Source organism: Crocuta crocuta, unplaced genomic scaffold (assembly GCF_008692635.1).
Source record: "Crocuta crocuta isolate KB4526 unplaced genomic scaffold, BGI_CrCroc_1.0 scaffold548, whole genome shotgun sequence".
NCBI classification, from domain to species: Eukaryota; Metazoa; Chordata; class Mammalia; order Carnivora; family Hyaenidae; genus Crocuta; species Crocuta crocuta.
Window position 1 is genome coordinate 786,275 of NW_027528725.1, and position 19,770 is coordinate 806,044.

A 19,770-nucleotide genomic window follows, 5' to 3' on the forward strand; every position below is an offset into this window, starting at 1 on the left:
CCCCTTCCCGCACTTATGTTTTCAGCATAGGCATCCCTTGTCCTAGCCCGTTCAGGTTGCTATAACAGAACTACCACTGACGGGGTGGCTCAAACAACGGATCCACGATCAAGGTGATCAGGTGTTAGCTGATTCGGTGCCTGGTGAGGGGCTGAATCCTGGCCATGTCCTCCCATGGTGGAAGCACAAGGAACGCTGGGTCCCTTTATTCAGGCACTAATCCCAATTCCGGAGAGCCCCACCTTCATGACCTAATTACCTCCCGCAGGCTCCACCTCCAGGACCATCCAGCGGGGGATTGGGGATTAGGCTTTATCGTAGGCACAAGAAGGGACACATTCAGTCCGCAATACCTCTCCTACCCCAGATTCCAAGCTCACCTGGTTTTTCCTTCACAGCATACTGCATCTGCCTCCAACCAGGCCCGCCACCAGCTGCCCAAGCTGACTTTCACAACCTCAAGGACGGCAAGCACCTCCTCACAGGCCTGCCTTTGGGCTCTTCTACTGGTAAATGACAGCCAGGATTCAAAACTACGGCTGACTCCTGAACTGCTCCCTCCCCACTTCAAAAAAAGAAAAGAGAAGAAAAAAGCCATACAGTCCCCCAAACCCCATCATTCTAAGTCCCAACTTTAACCTCTCAATTCAGGTTTTGTAAACCTAACAGTACAACCTCACCAGGCCATCTCCTGGAATCTGATGTGTGACATCCCCATTCCTATGAAATTAACACAGGCATGCCTCGTCTCCCTGCACTTCCCAGATGCTGCGTCTGTTATGAGTTGAAGGCTGTGCAACCCTGTGTCAAGCAAGTCTGTCACCCCCGTTTTCCCAACAGCATCTGCTCACTTCACATCTGTCATATTTTGGTAATTCTCACAATATTCCCAACTTTTTCATTATCATATTCTGGTGATCTGTGACGAATGATCACAACTCAATGAGAGCACAGATAGCATTTTTAGCGATAAAGTACTATCTAATGAAGGTATGTACTTTTCCGGGCATAATGCAATGCACACCTCATAGACTACGGTACAGCATAAACGTGACCTTTATCTGCCCTGGGAAAGGATCCATTTGACTTGTTTTATTGCGATATTTGCTTTACTGCTGTGATCTGGAACTGAATCCACTGTGTTTCTGTGCTATGCCCGTACCATTTCTGTTTTGGTTTCCATTCTGTCCCCCGAAAAATGACCTTCTCCTAGTTCCGTGCTAGGTAGGTAGGGCTTACCTACCTCTCTCATGAGCCACTCCGTATTACACATCCGTAATTCCTACAGCAACTGTTCACGACTTACTTAGCAACAAAGTTGCTAACAACATCTTGTCTAATACCGTCTTGACTGGTAACTCATAGGTCACTGAAGGGAAAACAGGTTGACAGCTTCTTCAAACGCTAAACATTAAATCACCATTTTTACCACAGACTCCTGAGTAACTATGCAAAAGGAATGGAAATACCCAATCTTACATAGACTTGCACAAGGATATCCAAAGCAACAGTATCCATAACAACCAAAAAGCAGAAACTTCAATTTTCCTCATCTGATGAATGGGTAAAACGCGGAGAACCCACACGAAGGAATGCTGGTCAGGAATACGAAGGAACATATACCAACACACGCCACACTATGCCCTGACACACCTTAAAACCACTACGCTACGTAAGGAGACACAAAACACCACAGACTGCATGATTCCATACACAGGAAATACCCTGGAAAGGCAAATTTAGGGAAACAAAGTAGATTCGTGGTTGCCTGAAGCTGGGATCTTTCTGGAAGATAAAAATGGTCCAAAACTAATACATGATTGTCATACTACTTTATAAATTAAGTCGCTTGATTTCTTTGTAAAATGTACCTCCATAAAACTTTAAGAATTCCAAGATTACAGTAGGTGCTCAAATACTAGTTGAACATTTCATCTCTTAACTGCTTCTATCTTTCTCACCACCCTCCCCCCTGTAACTAGACCCCAAACATCTCGAGGGCCCAGACCTAGTTTTTATGCTGATTTCTAACAGAGACTGCACTTAACCCAAAGCTACACAGACACTGTGTTCGTAACTATTGGTGGATTTGGGACTTTCCTGGTCAGGCTACGGAGGCCATCCAAACCATCAGTGCAGGAACAGTGTGTGTGGGTACGGAGGCAGAGTAAGTGTGTCTGAATCACAGCCCTCCTGCCTCATGGCTGTGGACGCAGGGCAAGTGGCCAGCCTGCTCTAAGCATGCTCCTGGTCTAAAACGAGGGAAATGGTGGTGGACACCTCACAGGTTTATACGCGGAGGAAATCAGATGATCTGGATAAAATGTCTAACCCGGTGCGTGCAACATACAAGAACTCACTGAATGTTGGCCTAAAACACTCACACACGAACCGACACAAATGCACACACCAGAGAAATCTTTCAGACAGGAAACCAGCTTCCACGGCAGAGGGGACAGCTACTGACGGGCCCACCCTCTTCTTGTCATCCGACAGGAAGAGCGGCCCCTCCCAAGCCCAGTGACGTTTCCGTGTGAACAGAAATACGAATCATTCAAATGAAGGAACTCCATATTGCCTGCAACTTTTAACACTTAGTCTGACCCTCCACGTGCAGACCCCTATCCCACGAGGCAGGATTCCCCTCCTGCCCCCTTGCTGTTTAGGGCAGAGGATCCAGTTCTAACCAGTGAGCTATGAGAGGAAGTGACATGTCACTCTGAAACCAGAACATGTGTTTGCATGAGGCCCTCCGCAGCTGAGTCCCTCTCCCACAGCGAATAGCGGTGTGCGGGCCTGCGGCTCCGGTCGGCTGGATGCAGACAACGTGGAGCAGCTCCCCAGCTAACCTGCAATGGACACACAGTGTGAGGGACAAATAAACTCTGTCCTATGCCTGTGAGTTTTGGGGTTTTATTAGCACAGCATAACGTAGACTCGCCTGACAATGGCACAGGGCTCTCAGGCTGTGGAAGTATGTATTTCATTTTAAAGTTTATTTATTTTTAAAGACGGAGGGGGAGAAAAAGAGAGAGAGAGAGAAAGAGAGAGCTCGCGTGCTCACTCACATGAGGGAGGGGCAGAGAGGGAGAGACAGAATCCCAAGCAGGCTCCTTGGTGTCAGCGCAGAGCCCAACTCAGGGCTCAAACTCACCAATCGTGAGATCATGACCTGAGCAAAAATCAAGAGTCAGACACTCAACCAACTGAGCCACCCAGGCAGCCCTGAAAGTATGTATTTTAAATCTGTTACCCCACCCCCCAAAAAAAGCCTTCCAGAGCCCCATTACTCCCCTGGCTTCTGTGACAAGCCACTCTCACTGTTCTCCATCAGTCTCTCCAACCCTTTCTCCATTTCCCTAACTTATAAACCCTGCTGTTAACCAGGGTTTTGTCCTTGGCTCGTTACTCTTCTCACTGTTCACGCTCAGCAGGGAGATCATACCCACTCTGCTGACCTCCCTACCACACACACACTACTGCTACCCAGAGCTACCCCAGGCTGGCTCTGAGCTTTCCTTGTGCCCGAAGCCCCGCTGGCCATCTCCGCCTCGTGCTCAACAAGCATCATAAACCCAACACATTCAAGTCTTCCCACTCCACACCCCCACCCCCGCCTTAGCTAACAGCCCCTAAATCAACTTAGTCTCTCAGACTAGAAACCTGACCATTAAGTTAGATTCCACCCCCAACCCCCACCTCACCCTCAGCTCACTCAAACCACCAATGCAGTTAATCAACTTAATCCTCCCTTAAGGTTTCTTATCGTTGTTTGGAGTGAGGGGTGATATTTTTGTTATTGTTGTTTAGTCCACTACAGTGAAGACTAAGAAAACAAATGACTTCAGACTCAGGGAATACCTCACTGGGGTCAGGCACACAATGACGCTCTACCTGAAAAGTCAGTTCAGTCTAGACCAAAACACAAGAGGGCCTTGATTTCTGAGTACACATCAGGAACTGTGCCCGTGGCCTTGTGCACATGCATCTCGACTCTCCAGCCACTTAAGTAAAGGACTCAAAACACTGCCAAAGAAGCTTTTGTTCTTTATTAAATTCTCTTAAGCGTTTACCAAGATCGTTCAAGTTTAAGACAGGGCAAATCTTATGAAGTATTGAAGGGTTCTCTTCTTATAAATAAATTTATAAAGGAAACATCCACTAATTTTCGTCTCTATTTTTTCTAACCTGCTCAATCCTCTAAAGTTGAAAAGAACAATTTTGGTATGCTAAAACCAGAGCTGAGGCTTTTCGATACCTTCAATCAAAATACTCTTCACTCTGAGTGGTTGGCATCTCTTGATCACTTTAACTGTTACACTGCAGGATGTGCTTCTCCCCCCTGGTGTTCTTCAGCCTCAAAACACATCAGAATTCATCCTCCATATAGAAGAAAACGACCACCAACCCCAGTGCACACATTTGATCACGTAACGTGAAGCCTTCTCTGCTCCCTGCAGGGAGTGCTATCGCTGCACATCTTAGGCGGCCACCGAGGCACTTCAGAGACCTGAACAACTTTCTTCTTTCTACAAACTCTTCTGCAGAAAGAGCTGTCAAGAAAACTGTTCTAAAACCCAAAAACGCATAGCAGTTTATGCTTCATTTCTACTTCTTTTCCTCATGGTGGAAAATCTGGCCAGTCCTTACCTTGGCCGGATAACGGCTCAGATAGCAATGCCAAATATCCCACTGCACAAACAAAAAGCCTCACCTGGTACTGGGCACGAGAGGAGGCCACCTCTCAATGCTTCCTACTATTCTGGAAACACTAGCACCTTCCTCTCAGCAAGCTCCAAAAAACTGTGGATGAAGTCCCCATTTTAAATCATTTCAACTCAACAGCAAAAATTACATGGCAAGTTTTCTTAGCACTAGCTGAAAACGAGGAAGGGGAGGAGGGTGCCAACAAGGTTTACAGGACTTGCCCCAAACTGTAAATCTAAAACCTGACTGTTTGGATAGCTGCCGAAACCTGAAATTGCTTACTCTAAAAACCATCACCAAATCAGCCAATCTTCCTTTTTAATCCGAGGTTTTCTCTTTTTTCCGGACAAAGCCCAGCATTCTTCTCTCAGAACACACCAGCCGGGGAATTGCTGATTAACTTGACTGGGTGGCTCTGTAGTCTCAGACCAGACGGTCTAGCTGGCTGCTAGGAAAAAGGTTTCATAGCTTAAAAATATATTATATGAAGTGTTAGTTCAAGATGTGTGTGAAAATGAGTTTTAAGTTGCTGCAAGAGCAGAATGTTAAGGCAACATCAGAAAACAGAGGTGTTGTAAAACACTACGCCCTACGCCCCACCTGGTAAATAGAGCCAAATGATAAGATGTTACTCAATCCCTTAATACAAAAAAAGTCCCAAAATAATCTAAACTTGGCTTTGCAATTTTACCTTTTATATTTTGATGGCAGTGAGAGAGACCCTGGGGCTGTAACTCCCTTGCAAAAAATGTCAACGTATGATTTACTCACAAGGCTTAAAATAAGGAGAGAAAATATAAAATAAATTGTCCTTTGCTTGGCAACCATCCTTTTTAATTACTTATTTTTATACTGTGTCCAGGCTACACACACCTGGGTATGGATGGCTAGTCTGGGTATAGAAAACACCAAGGGTCACTTCTGGAGGAAACACAAGACGATAAACTTCTCAGTTGGTACATCAACAGCATCAGGATAAGCGAGAAAAGGACTGTACCAAGAGACTGACATTTACACTTTCTGACAAAACTGAAATACACTGAATTATAGAGCAAATTCACTGAAACAACAAAGAAAATCTGTCCTTGTAAAGGCTATTTTTCACCCCCAAGAAAGTGTTTCAATTTTGATACTTCCACCACACAACTGGTTGAGAAAATAAAGCGCGGTGTTTAGCAATGGGGCAACCTAACTGCCTGGGGAGGCACCGTGCTCACCCGCCCCAGCCCGGCTGAGGCCAGCAGGCCGGGCGCAGGGACCGCCTCCTACTTTACTTCTCTGCACAAGCCGCGGCGGTCTCCTTGTTGAAGCCACGGATAGAGAGGTCGTAGACCACCTCCTCCACCTTCTTCACATCATACTTCAAGCCGTCATAGCGCTTCCTCAGGGAGTCGTTTTTCAGGTTGAGAAGGCGGAAGCCGGAATCCAGCTCGTTGATGAAGGTGGAGATGTGGAGGGGCCGGGAATAGTCTCCGGCGGTCACACTGTTGACGGACAGCCTTGACTGCACCAGGGAAGGGAAACGGACATATCTTACAACATATCTTACAACAGGGCTGGGCACCAGGCCTTCCTTCTGATCACAACAGCTTTAAAACAACCTTTTTTTCTTCTTTAGAATTATTTCCATAGGACAATTTCTCAAGAGACAGATTACGAGAATAAAAGAAAAGATTTTTCCCCAAAGCAAGTATACATATTAACACAGTTACCAGGAATATATGTGTCTTGCCACTAGTTGGAAAGGGAGAGGGATTACGATCTTTTAAAAATTCACACATTAGGGGACACCTGGGGGGCTCAGTTGGTTGAGCGTCCGACTTTGGCTCAGGTCATGATCTCACTTATGGGTTTGAGCCCCCCCCCATGTCGGGCTCTGCACTGATGGCTCAGAACCTGGAGCTGGCTTCAGATTCTGCATCTCCCTCTCTCTCTCACCCTTACCACTCGCTCGCTCTCTCTAAATAAATAAAAATAATTTAAAAAAAGTTTTTTAATTCACACATTAGTCCATATGAACAGCTAGCTCACTGTATGAACTGGCCTTTCTCCGATGACTAGCAGAACACAGCACACACAGCGCTTGAGGACAAACTGGTGATAGACAAAGGGCTTAGAAAAGACATCCTGAATTTTTGTGCCCATTTTAAAAACTGACAGTAAAGTGGGAAGATCAAAAACGCAAATGGCAAATTACTAAGCTTCTTACCAATTCACTGGCAAGAATTAGAACTCCCGAGAGATAATCTTCTACATCCAGATGAAATCCTTTCTCCCGATCTGGCTCAACTAAAAAATATAACAAAGTAAAAATAAGGTCATGATGTAAACAGCATGTGAGCATAAGAATATAAAATACTACATATACACACACACGTCGTTTTTCTCAAAGAAAAAGAAAAAGAATCTTTAACAACAGTCTTTATAACGTGTTCATACTTTGGACAACTAGGCCTCACTGTGGATTTATGAACTCTTAAGACTTCCCTTTTTCCTCTCATTCTCTCAAAAAGTAACAGCACCCAGAATGTTATCTGGTTACACCAGAGAATATCTTTGTTTCTGGACACAAGATGTTGCAGCATTTAGAGGAGAAGCCGTGACACCCATAGGTGACGTCCACGAGGCTCACACATGCACACGAATGTGCACGCGCATGCACAAATTAAGAAGATGCACTGACAGGGCAAAACGTTGTGGCGCCTGGGTGGCTCAGTTGGTTGAACATGTGACTCTTGATTTCAGCTCAGCTCATGATCCCAGCGTTGTGAGATCAAGCCCCACATTGAGCATGCAGCCTGCTTAGAATTCTCTCTCCTTCTCCCTCTGCCTCCCTCCCCGTTCACGCGCAGACCCTAAAATAAAAATTTTAAAAAGAAATTTTTTTTTAAGACATGGCAACATGTTAGCAAGCAGAAAATCTAAGTGGGGTGTAAACAGGCGTTCACTGTACTATTCTTTCAACTTTCTGTAGGCTTGGATTTTTTTTAAGACCTAAATTTTAAAAACCACAAACAACACCCAAGTACAAAAAGCAAGCCACTACATGTCTGATTTTTGGTGTTCCCAAATCACTATGTTAGCACTTAGTGCTCATTTGTTTTAATAAATACAAAGTATAAGCAACAGCCTCCCCCTGCAACCAGGAATTGAGCGACCAAGCCTGCTCCTGCCGACCCGCACTAATGGAAATACTTACTGCCAAGAATCTCCGTAACCGCTTCCCGAGTCACAAGCGTTTCTGACTCCAAATACACCACAAATGCTGCCAAGAAGACCAAACGCTGCAACACGAACCTCCAGTGCTCGTGAAATCTGCACGGATAGAAGCTCATTTAGGTGGGGGGGACCAGGGGCTTTAAAACAAATTTAGAGGTGCCTGGGTGGCTCAGTTGGTTGGGTGTCTGACTTCAGCTCAGGTCAGGATCTCACGGTTCGTGGGTTTGAGGCCCGCATCAGGCTCTGTGCTGACAGCCAGCTCACAGCCTGGAGCCTGTTTCGGATTCTGTGTCTCCCTCCCTCTAACCCTCCCCTGCTCACGCTGTCTCTCTCTCTCGAAAATAAATAAAACATTTAAAAAATTAAAAAAAAAAAGAAAGATTTAGTACAGTTGTAGTCACACATCTTAGAAACAGAACGCTCTTTCCAATCAAATCCACGTGAAACCCCAACATAAAAAACACGTAAAAACATGACATTTATATATATTAGATATTAGATGGATTTAACATAAGTTTTAAGTTCACGTTTATAAGCAATTACTTATTAGAAGCTTAATAAATGAGACACATGATCCATCTTCAATGAATATAAAGATATTTACAATCGAAGATTATGGATGACAAAAACAATGAGAGCGCTCTGAGAAAAATTAAAACTGGCAACAGCAGATGAGGAGAGCTGCAATTGTACATCAGCCTCAACAGCTAACTTGTTCTCACATTTTGATGTGAGTGTGTAATATTAAAATCTTGATTCATACATATAATAACTACCATTTGGAATCACTAAACAGACAGACTTAAACCTTCAGGAGCCTGCAGTTAAACTGAGCTAGAAGCCTCAAAAAAAGAATAGGGAATTTTACAACCTCAAATATTAATGCTACGTCTCCTGAATTTCAAATATGGCAAATTCAAAAAAATTTTTCAATATGATGCACATCAAACAAAACCCTCTAAGGGCCAAGTCACCCAGAGGTCAGCCTTTGTGTGACCTCCAAACTACATGATCCCCAAGATCCTGCCAACCCTATCTCTCAGTGTCTCTTTGTGTCCATTACTACCTTACAGCAGGGTCAGCAAACTTTCTGTGATGGGCCAGATCGTAGTACTTTAGGCTTTGTGAACCACATTCAGACTCTGTCACATATTCTTAACTTGGGTATTTTTCTTTTTTTAACAATCCTTTAAAATAGAAGTCTCCAGAGGCAGTGAGCCACAGGCAATGCGCCAGCCCCTGCCTTAAATTATCCCGTGAAGCTGTATTATCCACTTCTCACATACGTGTCTTATTTTGTGCCCACGTATGTGGCTTAACAGAACATCTTTTTCAGTAGGAAAACAGGCACAAGTAGAAATTTTAGGTTCTTATTCACTATATTTTGTCAATACTCAGATATAGTTCTTTCCAATTTAATATCTATGAGATTGTGATGCATTTTATAATCTATAAATTTCACAATTATGACTGGCAACAAATTTCTTCCCTAGTGGTGCATTAAGTACTGTTGACTCTTAAAATTAATGGTCAGCAAGATACAGAATATTGGCTCAACATGTTACTTGGCAGTAAAATTCAAACTTTGAGGAAAAACTCAACTCCATTTATATACTGCCACTTAATCTCATAACCTTAAGAGCCTGGATATGGTTCACCCAATTTCACAGGTGACTTAAATATACTAAAAAGATACTCGTTGTTTGACCTTAATACAACAAACACTTTTAAATTCCTTTTTCACTGTAAAAGTTATGTGTTCCTTGGGAAAATTCTCAAGGGGAGGGGGGAAAAATCCCTATCTTTGTCACCATTAAAATACCACCGGTAAGTCTGACTCCTTTGCGTTGTTTCTTCTACATGGAGAGGTTTTTACTTAGTTCTAAGCAATCATCCGGTACATATAATTTTTGTCCTGCCTTAATTTTTACTTAACACTACAAAAATAATGCTACTCCTCTCACAGACCTGTAATACTGTTCAGCGGGGAACTTGGTCTTCAACGACGTTAGGTGCGTCTTCACTGTACCAAAATGTTCTCGAGCTTTCAAACACCTTTTTGGAACTGATCACAAAAAGATAATCAAACAGGATAATGAAAGATTTGCCAAATTTCAAATACAGTTCTTGCTTAATAATCTATGCAGTCTATCTGGAAATGAATCAATGTTTAAAAAAAAAATCTCATCACCAAATGCAAGGGTGCACATCTCTACTTTTCAACCTGGCTCTCAAAATTTCAACTCTAGCTTCCCTACTCATTAACCGACACTGAAAAATAGACAAAAACTTGCTGAAAGGGAATAAGACTACAGCAAGCAAGTTGGTAAGCTGTCAAATAATCTCATCCTTGGGGTGCCTGGGTGGCTCAGTTAGTTAAGCGTCCAACTTCTTGGTTTCTGCTCAGGTCATGATCTAGCAGTTTGTGGGTTTGAGCCCCACACTGGACTGTGCATTGACAATGCAGAGCCTCCTTGGGATTCTCTCTCTCTCTCCCTCACTCTAAACCCTGCNCCAACTCCAAAAAAAAAGAAATTAAAAAATAATAACAATTGTCATCCTTAAGGGGCCATGCACCAGCTACTATCCAGAAGGATGCCTAAAATTGGACAGCTTCTCGCTCCCACATTTGGTCACAAAGAAGCCTTATCAATTATACAGACTGACCAAGTCCATATCACTGAGAAAAATGACTTCCCTGTGCACCTGTAAGTTACACTATTATATCACACTCTGAAAATATATTCCCGCTCTTTCAGTTGTGCTGGCTACATCCTACACTGAAGGCCCCATGTTTAAACTTATCATATTTGATTTCCATGAAAGGTGCTGACTATAATTCATTAGGAACATTTTACACTGGACATTTCTTACCCACAAATGCATATTAAGCCATACTCAATGAATGAAAGGTTGGGTTTATTTTTCTTTTAATGTTTATTTATCTTGAGAGAGAGGGAGAGTGCGCGAGCAAGCAGGAGCAGAGAGAGAGAGTCCCAAGCAGGCTCCATGCCATCAGTGCAGTGTAGAACGCGGGGCTCAAATTTACTCTCAGACCGTGAGATCATGACCTGCGCTGAAATCAAGAGTCAGACACTTAACTGACTGAGCCACCCAGGTGCCCCAGGAAAGACTGGGTTTAAGAACAAGAGAGCCAAATAAAAATTAGATACACAAGAGAACTACAAATCTGCCACAATTATCATGTTATAATGACATTACTACATTACTATGTGAAAGTGGAAAATCAACCATCACAGCACACAGACTTCCAGAAGTCTGTAAATCTATAAGACACTCAACTCACCTACATAGGCTATCAGGGACATTTTTCTTAAAACAATGATACAGACTTGAAATGTCTTCTGAATGAAAATTAAGTCTTAAGTGAAAGAATCATAAACTGGATTCTTTTTAAATATTCAAAATCAATGGGACACCTGAGTGGCTCAGTCGGTTAGGTGTACGACTCTTGATTTCAGCTCAGGTCATGATATCATGTTTGTGGGATCAAGCCCCACCTCAGGCTCTGTGCTAGCAATCTAGAGCCTGCTTGGAATTCTCTCTCTCCCATGCTCTCTGCCCCTCCCCTGCTCTCTCTCTTTCTCTCAAAATAAGTAAATAAACTTAAAAAAAATCTTCAAAATCAAAACAAAGAACTTACTGTCCTGAAAACCAGCACCCTGATGGACCCCTTGCAGTAAAGTTAAAATCTCTCGAGCTGTTTGTTCTAAACTCTGTACAACTTTTCGGATTTCCTAGAAAGAATTAAAAATCAAAGTATCAGATAAACTCAATGAACTATTTTCATAACCTCAAGCCAGATATATTAGACAGCACAGATTAAGTACCCATGACACCTTCACACACATGTAAAACTCTAACAATCTTTACAAGGACTGAACTGGTACAGAAAATATCCAGGCTTGAATTCTGACTTTGCCATTTACTTCCTCTGTGAGACCTTCAAGAGGTCACTACAGTGCCTGAGATTTCTCATGCAGCCTTCAAAGGATAATCTCCACCACCCACCCAAATATCCCATTGAAACACTATGAATATTAAAAGAAATGAAGTATCTGAATGTAATTTGTAAGAAAAAGAAAAATGCAATGCAATACAAAGACTGAGTATTTTTCAATCATTTTAGAATATTCACAGCATATTTACGTGGGAAGCGCTGTGTAAATACTGGTACCCAATTAGTCCCTTCCTTCTTGTAGTCTGGAGCATGAGGTAGATGTTTAAAAAAACACGGATGGCACAAATTTTTTTAATGTGAATGCGCTATTAAAAAACATGACAGACTGTGAGATCAAGGATATGAAAACGAAACAAGCAGGAAAGGAGAGGAAAGATACGAATCCCAGGAAAAGCAAACAATGCAGGAAAATGTCCTGGGGCAAAAAAAACTATCTGTGGAACTTGAATAAAAGATAACTAACGTGAACATAATACACAACGGAAGATGGCGTAAAATGAGATGGAAAGAGGGGAGAAGACACCTGTGGGCTACAAAAGAATCTGGATTACTATTCTATGTGGAACAAGCCATAAGAGAGTCTTAAAGACAAGAGGCCACACGTGCTACAACAGGGAACGCGTGTTCTCTGAGTCCCAAGCGCTGAGCCTTCGGCATCAACAAGCGCCAGAAAGCAGGAAGACGGACACTCGAACAAGGTTGGCGATGCCGAAGAGCCAAGACTCGAACACTGAGACTCAGGACCGGACTGCAGAATCAGGGGCGGGAGAGGAGCGTGCCCTCAGCTGATACAGGCGGGGAAGCAACCCACCCCCGGAGGCTTCCCCACTGCTCCAGACAGAGCGACAGAGGAGGGCCGGGCGCGGTGGCCAAGCAAGAAAGGAAAGGGAAAGGGGAGGGGAAGAGAGGAGGCTCGCCTCTCGGATGTCCTGCTCGGCGGCCAAAAAACCCTGCAGCTCCACGAAGATCTCGCTCACAGACATGGCGCCGGCTGCACAACAATCGATCAGCGCGGCGAGGGTGGCCGCCGAAAAGCGTTTCAGAGCCCACCAGCGCAGTCACTCGCAACGCCAGTCGCCGCGTCGCCGCCGCCGCCGCCGCGTCCACCCGGCCCTACGCTGCGGACGTCGCCGGGGTCCTCCGAGGTCCGCGGCGCGCAGGATTGCCGGGCTGCCCGCTGCGCTGCCTGATGCGCCGCCGGCCGCGTCAGGAGCCCAGGCGCGCGCCCAGGGGGCGGGGCGGGAAGGGCTGGGCGNAAAATGCAAGTGCAGAAAAACAGTGTAGTCTTCGTGCGGAAACAGGACAAACCATGCATTCGTATTTGCCAAGAATACACGGGAACTAAAGATGTGGGGGGACCGTGAGAGTAGGAGATGGATTGCGGGCGAAAAATGTTAACGTCTTCTCTGTATGACTGAATAACCTATTTAAATTATATGGATTTTTAAAGCGTGTATGGCGGGAAGTTCCTCTCCCACTCAACTAACACCTCCTTATCCCAACTTCCTTGAGGCAAGCGCCTTAAGGATTTCTTGTCCTTGCAGAGTTATTCCATACATCTGCTGTACAGATAGAAATGTGTGTGAATGCGTTGCGTCAACCTGAAAATAAAAAGACGCTATGAGAACCAAACAAGTGTTTGAGATCGAAGAATTGCAATTCGGTGAGCACAGACTCAAGCAATAATCAAGGAAGTGTCCCGCCTGCAGGGTGAAAGCAGGGGAAGTGGGGGGTAGGCGGGGAGAACCACATGACTGATAAAAGGGGGAAAAAAAGTTAATTTATACTAACAGGTTAAGGGCTAATACGTTTTGGGTTACACTGTGATCACTGGTCTACTGTTGACACACGAAGCGATTCTTGGTATACATTAGTTAACTATGACGCTTTCAGAAAGTCCATAACCAAGAGTCTTATGATTGGGAAGCCGGTGGTCCCGTTGATTTTAGGAGCAATTGCGTGTGAAACAATTACTTCTGACCAGTCCCATTGTTCAGTTCAGGGGTTAATTAGCTATTTGTTACAGAACTGGAAATGGAGCTTTTCTCGAAAAAGAGTCATGTCTAGAAATTATACGTTTTATATATAATTATATCTAATTGACAGTAGGATGCACTCTCCAAATGACTTAAAATGATTACTTATTTCAACTAGATGAAAGTTGTTTGCTTTGTGTGCGACATTATTCTAAAACTTACATGAAAGACATTGTAACTGCATTATACTTTTGTGAAGTGGATATTAGTGTTGTTATAAATGAAATAACTATAGTAACAGATTAATTGACTTGCCTAAGGTGGTATGCAGCTAGTAAATGTTGAAGTTGGAATCCAAATGATTTGTCTTAATTTCTATGCTATTTATCATCTCTATACCATTTAACAATAATATTTGCAAGAGGCTTCAATTGCCTTATCTAACTTGACCCCTACAACCTTAAAATGTGACAGGCTGGAAAAGCTGTCCTAACAACTTGCTCAAGCTCAAGATACTTATTTTATTTTATTTTATACTTTTGCTTGTGTTCCTCTGACATCTGTACCATTCTGTGGTGTAACATAAGCAGTAGAATCTCCTAATTCACAAAAAAGGATGAAAATAGGAACAGGAGCTCGTTTTTATGTAGACTTGGTACTTGCCAAGCATGTTCTTAGCATCACTTTCTGTGTATTGACTAACTTCATATAAATCCAAAATCATTTTTCAAATCCTGCGACATTTCTCTCTATTCCCACTCAAAATAAAGATTGTGAGTTTTAAGCTCTAGCAGACATAAGAATCTGCCAAATCACTGTTTTCCTAGAAATCTAAGTGGTTTAAGCATCCCCTAAGAGTATCTTTTCTCGTTTGTCAGATCAGAATTCATTAACACCTATGCTGGGAGCTGTTTCTGAACTCACTAGTTGAGAAAAGCTCCTTGTGAGTTTAAGGTAAGTTTGCACAGACTCTTAGTGTCAGATGGTGACTGATACCCACCCCCACTCAATTGTTTCTGCTTGAGCACCTACCCCCCAAGGCACCTTGTTGATTTTTTGGGAGTGACTCATTCTGGCCTTGACATGCTGATTGCACCTTGTGAAGGAACTTACTGTAGGAACTTCTTCTTTTGTGGTTATGGGAGCACTATTGCATTCCTGAAAAACCTGTTTTTCTTAATACTTCCCATTAAGCGATAAACAGTCTATTGACCCCTGCTCACAAAGAACTAACTTTTGCCTTTACTATGCTAAAAACATCCTGTTTATATTTGAATGCCACTTGTGAGCTGTTCCCCATACACCTATGCGTATCAATGTTCTGGAAAGTTTCTACTGCTCAAAACATTTATCATCAGAATGCCACTTTTGTGCTGTCCCCCAAACACTAAATCATAAAGTTGAGTCTCAGACAGTGCAGAGATGCCTGGCTGGTGACCAGAAAGAATCTCGCAGCTCTCTCATCCCTCTCTTGCCGACACCGTCCATCCTTCAGGGACCCCTGCACCTGCTGGAGCGGGACTCCGTCACACCTATCTCTAAAAGTCTGGAGAACTATAAATGTGCACAGGACTACTTTCCGTCCCTATGAATTTGACACTTCTAAGTACCTCAGAGAAGTGGAACCATATGGTATTTGTCTTTTTGTAACTGGCTTATTACACTTAGGGTAATGACTCCAAAGTTCATCTATGTTGCACCATGTGTCAGAATTTCATTCCTTCTTAAGGCTGAATAGTATTCTGTTTCATGTGTATACCACATTTTATTTATCCATTCATCCCTTCAGTGGAAATTTAGGCTGTTTTTCCACCTTTTGGCTATTGTGAATAATGCTGTGATGAACATAGCTATGCAAATATCACTTGAAGTTCCTGCTTTCAATGGTTTGAGGTATACAATGTTCACCTTATAAATAAGAGTGACAGATATCATACCAGGAAAAGATAGGTTTGTTGGGGAATGACAGAGAATTGCAATTCAGATCAAACTGTGGAAAAACTATAGCCACGTCGGGGGAACAAAAGAGAGGGATACTTTTGCAGAAATGAAGGACGGTGGGAAATTGGGAGGCTGTCTCCCTCTCTCTGCCCCTCTCTCTTTCTCTCTCTCTCTCTAAATAAATAAATAAATAAACATTTTTAAAAACTACGATTAATACAAGCTGGAAAGAGCGAAACGATGGGGACCACAGGCCCCAGGACCCCATGATTCATCCCCATACTGAAATTAAAGAACGGATCCTGGGACGGAGGAGGGGATGGTGAGTCAACCCAACTTTCACAGGGAGGCTGGACCTCTGGCCACCCCCACAACCCACTCTTCCCACCCCTAATCCCCGGGTGTCTACCCGGCTTCACCCAGGTGACTGCCACACACGGGGGCTGAATGTGGAGCCGTGTGTGACCTTAAACCTGGCACAGGGCAGGACATGGCAGAAGTGACAGCCATTCCCTCCCGTACAGAGGAGGAAAATTCCCCTCACAGCTTCAGGTCATGCGCTACCGAATTTTTAGTTTGTTGGGTGACACTGAGGCTGCCCTGTTGAGGCTAGTGACACAGCCTGTTGAGGCTAGAAAAAGCCTCTCCTTCTCTTTCCCCCCAGAATTGTCCCTTTCAGCCCATTCCCGCAGGCCCATGACCAGCAGGGAGCAGCTGGGTGGGGCTGAGCAGGCTGACTCAATAGCTGGCCCACTATCCAGGTGGGCATGTTGGGTGACCCCAAGGGCAGAGTGGCGGGAAGGGGAGGGGAGTCAGGGCTACGTGGGTACCTCCCGGGGCTCCCTCCCAGTGCCCGCCGTGTCTCTTCCCCTACCGCCCTCGGGGCCTCCCCACAAGCCCCCTCCTTCTAAGGCCCAGCTCCCGGGCCTTACCACGCTGGGCTCTGGCCCATAGGTGGGGACAGTGGCTGCACAGGAATGACATGCCACCACTCCATCCCAACAAGGGGATGGCATCGGAGGTCAGTGGGGGAAAAGGGAGACACACACAGTGAGCACACACTCACTCGTCCACGGAGGGGCGTGTGGAAGTGTCTGGAGGCCTTTGGGTTGTCACAATGAATACGGGTGCCACTGGCATTGAGTGCTGGGGGGCGGGGGCCAAGGCACTGTATTCAGGATCAATCATCTCTGTGAGGACCACCCCTCCCCCCGCCACTGCGCAAAGCATCAGACTCCCCGCCTCTGTGTGCAAAGCAGAAAGGACAAGAGGGAGGAAGTGAAGGAAGGAAGGACAAGCATCTGTGGGTCTAGTCTGTCGCTGGCCATGAGGCAGGCCAGCTGCTAGTCTGATCATTAGTAGTGTCCCTACTACTGGGGCCCCTGGGTGGCTCAGTCGGTGAAGTGTCCGACTTCGGCTCAGGCCATGATCTCAGGGTTCATAAGTTCAAGCCCCATGTCGGGGCTTGTAAATTCCTTTGAAATAAAATCTTTAAAAACAAAATAGAACCAAGGAAACTTGAAGATCTAAATGGCTTCATTAAATGTTTCATGAAGAGGGCAGCATCCTGTACCAAATAGAAAGGAGCTCCATGGAGCTGCAGAAAAGGATTTTAAAGGCAGAGAGGAAAGAGAGAGGAATTTCAGCAAATAATGTATTGTCACTTGTCAGCCTCCCAAGGCAAATGGAAGGGATCTATCAGAATGACCTCCAGCTTGGCAGATTAAAGTTTACATGGGGAGTGAACTACAGTCCAGTTAGGTATTAAGTCTTTGTTTACTGACGTGGGTCCTTAACATAAGTGACTTGCGTTTGGGGCTAGTCATTTTCTTTTTAACATCTGCAGTCCACTGTCTACCCTTACTAGAGTCGTATTGATGAGGGACCACGGGGCAGGCTGAGGGAAGGTACAGGCTAACAGCGCCCCCCAGCCAGGTGGGATATGTGTCACATTCCTCGGACACTCCTGGCTGCTCGATAACAGGGGAAAGGAAAGAAAGCAGATGGTTGGCTGATAGAGATCACAGTCATGCAGGACAGGAGTCTCCTTCAGCTTATGGATAACTCAGTAAACTGCAAGAAAAAGGCAATTTCATATAGTCTAATCTCCATTTCCTGGAGCCATTACATCATCCTCATCAAGATGTACAGGGGTTTAAGTGCCTGCCGTGGAGATGTGGGAAACAAAGGCAAATGAAAAATTAATTTCCCTTACTGCCTACAACCCAGAGACAAGTCCTTGAAACAGGCAGAGTGACCTCCCTCTAGGTGCTCAGCTGCCACGATGATGACACTTTGCTGGGGGCAAAATGGAATCTTGGTTTAAAATTATCTTGACCCCCCAGGATCCTGTAAATGTACTTTAACATATAAAAATTCCTTTGGAAACTTCCTTTATCTCTACCCCCCCCCCAAGATATACGCTGGCAATCATACTCCAAGCTTATGGCCCCCTGATATACACCCAAAGTGTCTCATGACTGAGGTTTTACTAAAGGTAATACATGACGTTTTTCTAACAGTACCTGGCCTCTCAAGGTCCTGGAAACCTTGCTTCCAAAATTCCTTAGAGACTTACGCTGTCCCTAATCCCCTCCCAACCTGAGGGTATATAATCAGTTACCCGTCACACACCAGGGCAGCTCTTTCTGCCCATGGGTCCTGTCCCCAGTGCTTTAATACAATCACCTTTTTCTCTTCAAGAATTCTTTCTCGGCCGTCAGCTCCGAAACCCTGTCACCCCAAATCCCATCAGTATAGTTACTGACCAGAGTGAGCCCTCTCCTTGGTGAGTTATAGAGACTGCACCAGATAGTTGCCTCACAAGGTCACTTTACTTGTACAAACCAGGAGATTTTGGGGGAATAACTTCTAAAGCCTTGACTCTCTAAGCAAGGAGAAGCAGGCCCCTTTTATTAGGCCTTAGCATGAATATTCAGAGGGGGATTTCACCATTGTAATGAGGTTGAGGCACTTTCTGATTCATCTGTACCCACATTAGGCTCAAATGTTACTTTTTCTGTTCCAGCAGTTCCTTAGTTAGTTTCCAAAAAGTAAGATTGATAGGCAGAAGCTTCTAGGAGTTTCTGGAGTTCAGGAGGTCAGTCCTGAGTTCAAGAGGTTAGGCCGGTGACAGTGTTTACAAGGTACAAACAGTCACGGCTTTGCTTAAAACCCTCATATAGCCTTGTATTTACAATAAAAGCCAAGCTTTAAGCCCTTGGAGCTCCAGACTGCTCCTCATCCCTCACTGGCTGAACTCTAGCCACTGGGTTGTTCTTTGTTACCAGCCCTAAGGACACATGGGGTCCCCCCTACTTGCACAATGAGCTTCCAGATCTTCACATGAAGGCAACTGACAGCCTTAAAGGCTCTATTCATATGCCACCCACTCCAGGAGACCCTCCTTGGTCGCCCAGTATGCCTCTACCCTGTGCAGCTCTGATGTCTCTCATTGCACCAAGCCCACCGCAAACATTACTTTGCCCCCCCACCCCCAATCTCTAAGTTCCCTAAGGGCAGCAGCACGAGGACATACTAAGGGCTCAAAAACTGAGCGTAAGAAAGAAAATAGAATTGGGGCGCCTGGGTGGCTTAGTCGGTTAAGCGTCCGACTTTCGCTTAGGTCATGATCTCGCGGTTCGTGGGTTCGAGACCCGCGTCGGGCTCTGTGCTGACTGCCAGCTCAGAGCCTGGAGCCTGTTTCAGTCTGTGACTCCCTCTCTCTCTGACCCTCCCTGCTCGCGCTGTCTCTCTCTCTCTCTCTCTCTCTCTCCTAGAAATAAATAAAAAAAACATTAAAAAAAATTAAAAAAAAAAAAGAAAGAAAATAGAATTAAAGAAAGGTCAGCAAGACCTCGAGGGCATGGATGTTGCCAGGGGCTTTATTTTTAAACCTGATTGATTGGCCGCAACGTAGACAGAAAGGAACAAGTAAGTTACCTT

The 19,770-nt window shown here is 44.6% G+C and overlaps 1 protein-coding gene across 2 annotated transcripts; it reads right to left on the minus strand.

The window, feature by feature from the left end:
• Positions 1-4,034: 4,034 nt before the first annotated feature.
• Positions 4,035-13,042, minus strand: TSN (translin). Of its 2 annotated transcripts, XM_077755269.1 has the most exons (6): positions 12,826-13,030; positions 11,591-11,684; positions 9,895-9,991; positions 7,907-8,022; positions 6,917-6,996; positions 4,035-6,211 (listed from the first exon to the last, which is right to left on the minus strand). In XM_077755269.1, the coding sequence occupies exons 1-6, from the start codon at positions 12,889-12,891 to the stop codon at positions 5,978-5,980; spliced, it is 687 nt and encodes a 228-aa protein (XP_077611395.1). In that variant the 5' UTR covers positions 12,892-13,030; the 3' UTR covers positions 4,035-5,977. The 2 variants fall into 2 exon arrangements, with proteins under 2 accessions (XP_077611395.1, XP_077611396.1); XM_077755270.1 differs by lacking the exon at positions 6,917-6,996 and having other exon boundaries at positions 5,988-6,211; positions 12,826-13,042.
• Positions 13,043-19,770: the final 6,728 nt, after the last annotated feature.

Bases quoted from the DNA above. Each gene is read 5' to 3' on its own strand.
- TSN (XM_077755269.1), bottom strand. From the start codon at position 12,891: ATGTCTGTGAGCGAGATCTTCGTGGAGCTGCAGGGTTTTTTGGCCGCC. The intron at 9,992-11,590 runs GTAAGTTCTTTG...TTTTGTGATCAG, and splicing joins GGGTGCTGGTTTTCAGGACA to TTCCAAAAAGGTGTTTGAAA. The intron at 8,023-9,894 runs GTCTGTGAGAGG...CTATCCGTGCAG, and splicing joins CCCGCTGAACAGTATTACAG to ATTTCACGAGCACTGGAGGT.